Raw genomic sequence first — 2,920 nt, forward strand, 5'->3', positions numbered from 1 at the left:
GTCACCCGCACGAAAACGGCCACGCTCGAAATGGTGTCTTTTATGTGCCACCCGCACAAATATATGTATATGTATGTATATATATATATATATATGTGTATATGTATGTATATATATATATATATGTGTATATGTATGTATATATATATATATGTGTGTATATGTATGTATATATATATATATATGTGTATATGGGTTGGGAATCAAATTTCTTACCACACAGCCATGCCTGTGCCTACAGGCAAACATGAAAGAATCTAGATGATACTAAAGCATCATAAGTTTTTTTTTAGAACAGCTATGTAGGTCCTTCATCAGTCAATGTTGAACATATAACTGCACATGCTTGTGCAGGCCTAAGCAAGATTTTTTTTGAGGAAGACTAGCAGTTGTTCATGCATGCAAGCTTCCCCTCTCCATATCACAGATGTTTTCTTCGGGGGGGGAAAAGGCCACCATCAAATTGGCCTGGCACCAGTGTTATCACAGGTCTGAGCAAGATTTTTGTGGAAGATATGTGTGCAAATCTCCCTTCACCATGCTACTGATATTTATTCGTGGGAAAGGTGTCTGACTAAGACTGTTACTAATCAGCTTGGCATAAGTGTCATCATAGATGTTCCTGCCAGAATACAAAAAGCCAGGACAGACACTGCATGGCCTTTTTCCCCACCACTCCGGATCAGTACTTTTATATCAACTGCAATAACATACTAACAAAATCATCACTTTGAGGATTTATGTGGTTGCCTGACCAACTAGAAATAGCAACCTAATATTTCTCAACTCATGTCCTTACAGTCATCAATAATGTGGTCCTGGAAACATTATGCTTTACTAAGAGACAAGATGGTGATAGCTCGATTTCCTTTGATCATAATTTAACTCAATTAAGGTTGACCTGGGGTCAAATTAATAACAATAACACTGAAATGTTGGCTCAAATACCATATAAATGACAGTGCAATTTTTTTGAAATCCTTGTTTACATATTTTACAAACATCTTTGTATTATATCTTTTTTTTTTTTGCAGAATACTACACTTGATAAAATATCCTTGACCCAGTTAATGCCAACTACCATGTATACAATTACTCTTAGGTGTAAATTGTCTGAGAGTCCTTACTGGAGTGACCCAGTAACTGTCCAGAACCGAACATTGGCCATAAGTAAGTAACTTATATACTTTCATAATTTCACCCTAATTAGTGATATTGGATAATAGTGATATCATTCAGCATTATTATGACAATATTTTAATGTGAAGCAGTATCATTATAATGATCATGAGTTCTATGCTGTTTGTGGTATGAAGAAATATTACTGTGATATTAAGTGATATTAGTACAATATACATTAATATTGTGATATCAAGACCATATTTTTAAAGAAAACCATTTACACAACTGCTGTGCTGTGGCAGAACTGGGTACATATATGTACATGTCTCTGTCGGTCTCTATGTGTCTTTGTCTGTCTCTTTCTGTTTCCCTCTCGCTTTCTCTTTCTGTTTCCCTCTCGCTTTCTCTTTCTGTTTCCCTCTCGCTTTCTCTTTCTGTTCTCAGCATGCAACTCCTCCCTACTTCCACTATGGCCTCTAACCTTTCTTTCTAATTGATATACTCCTATGGCTAACAAGTACAGTCTTCAGGCATTAAAACCATGAAAATCCTTAGATCAACAGCTGACAAGGGGTATTTTTTGCTTATTCAATATGTTCTCATCATTTGTCAAACTTCTGTCTGTCACTCACACACACACACACACTCTCTCTCTCTCTCTCTCTCTCTCACAGAGAAAGAGAGAGAGCGAGAGAGAAAGAGAAACAGCTTCTAACATTAATTGATATGCACTAATACATAAATATGTACAAGCATCATCCTCTCCACATGGAAAGGATTTAGTATTTGATGTAGAAAAGGATTATCATGAGCCTTTTCATTGACAAGTCCATATTGAAATGTCTGTTCAGACATCCTTGTTTTATATTCAAATCTCTGCTTATCCAAACTTGATTTCTGAGCAATTATCATATCAGTTACAACAATTCTGATACACCCACTGCTTTATATATATTTTTTCTATTTATTATTTTACGTTTTTTCTTTTTTTTGCATTTCAGCTCCTGATATGACACTACCTACATTGAATGGCAGCTACCTTGACTGGAAATGTTTAGATGGTGCACGCCGTTGCTTGACAGTTTTCTGGAAGGTCAACATTTTACAGATGCATGCATATGCATGTATGTATGTTTGCGTGTGTGTATGTGTATGTGTGATGTGTCTATATGCATGTTATATATATATTTTATCTTTTATTTATTTCACTCATTAGACTGTAGCCATGGTAGGGCATTGCCTTGAAGATTATTGTTGAATGAATTGATGCGAGTATTTTATTATTTTTGAAGCCTGTTAATCTATTTTGCTGAACCACTAAGTTACAGGTATGTAAATGTACCAGCACCAGTTATCAAGTGATGGAGGGCACAAACAGACATAAAGACTCATACACACGCAGACACACACACACACACACACACACACACACACACACACACACACACACACACATGATGGGCTGGGCTTCTTTCAGTTTCCATCTACCAAATCCACTCACAAGGCTTTGGTCAGCCTGAAGCTATAGTAGAAGACACTTGTCTAAAGTGCCATGCCATGGGATTGAACCTAGAGTCATGTGGTTGGGAAGCAAACTGCTTACCATACAGCCATGCATGTGTGTGTGTATATATATACATATATATATATGTATGTATATATATACATATATATATATGTATGTATATATATACATATATATATATGTATGTATATATATACATATATATATATGTATGTATATATATACATATATATGTATGTATGTATATACATATATATATATATGTATGTATAT

The 2,920-nt window shown here is 35.1% G+C and overlaps 1 protein-coding gene across 1 annotated transcript in view; it reads left to right on the forward strand.

The window, feature by feature from the left end:
* The window catches only part of LOC106875392 (uncharacterized), a 41,744-nt gene that overhangs the window by 35,678 nt on the left and 3,146 nt on the right, over positions 1–2,920 (forward strand). Inside the window, exons 7-8 of the mRNA XM_052974723.1 lie at positions 1,035–1,170; positions 2,124–2,246. Of these exons, the coding sequence (XP_052830683.1) occupies positions 1,035–1,170; positions 2,124–2,246 (259 nt within the window). The remainder of the gene's footprint in view (positions 1–1,034; positions 1,171–2,123; positions 2,247–2,920) is intronic.

This window comes from Octopus bimaculoides, chromosome 19, assembly GCF_001194135.2.
Source record: "Octopus bimaculoides isolate UCB-OBI-ISO-001 chromosome 19, ASM119413v2, whole genome shotgun sequence".
NCBI lineage: Eukaryota > Metazoa > Mollusca > Cephalopoda > Octopoda > Octopodidae > Octopus > Octopus bimaculoides.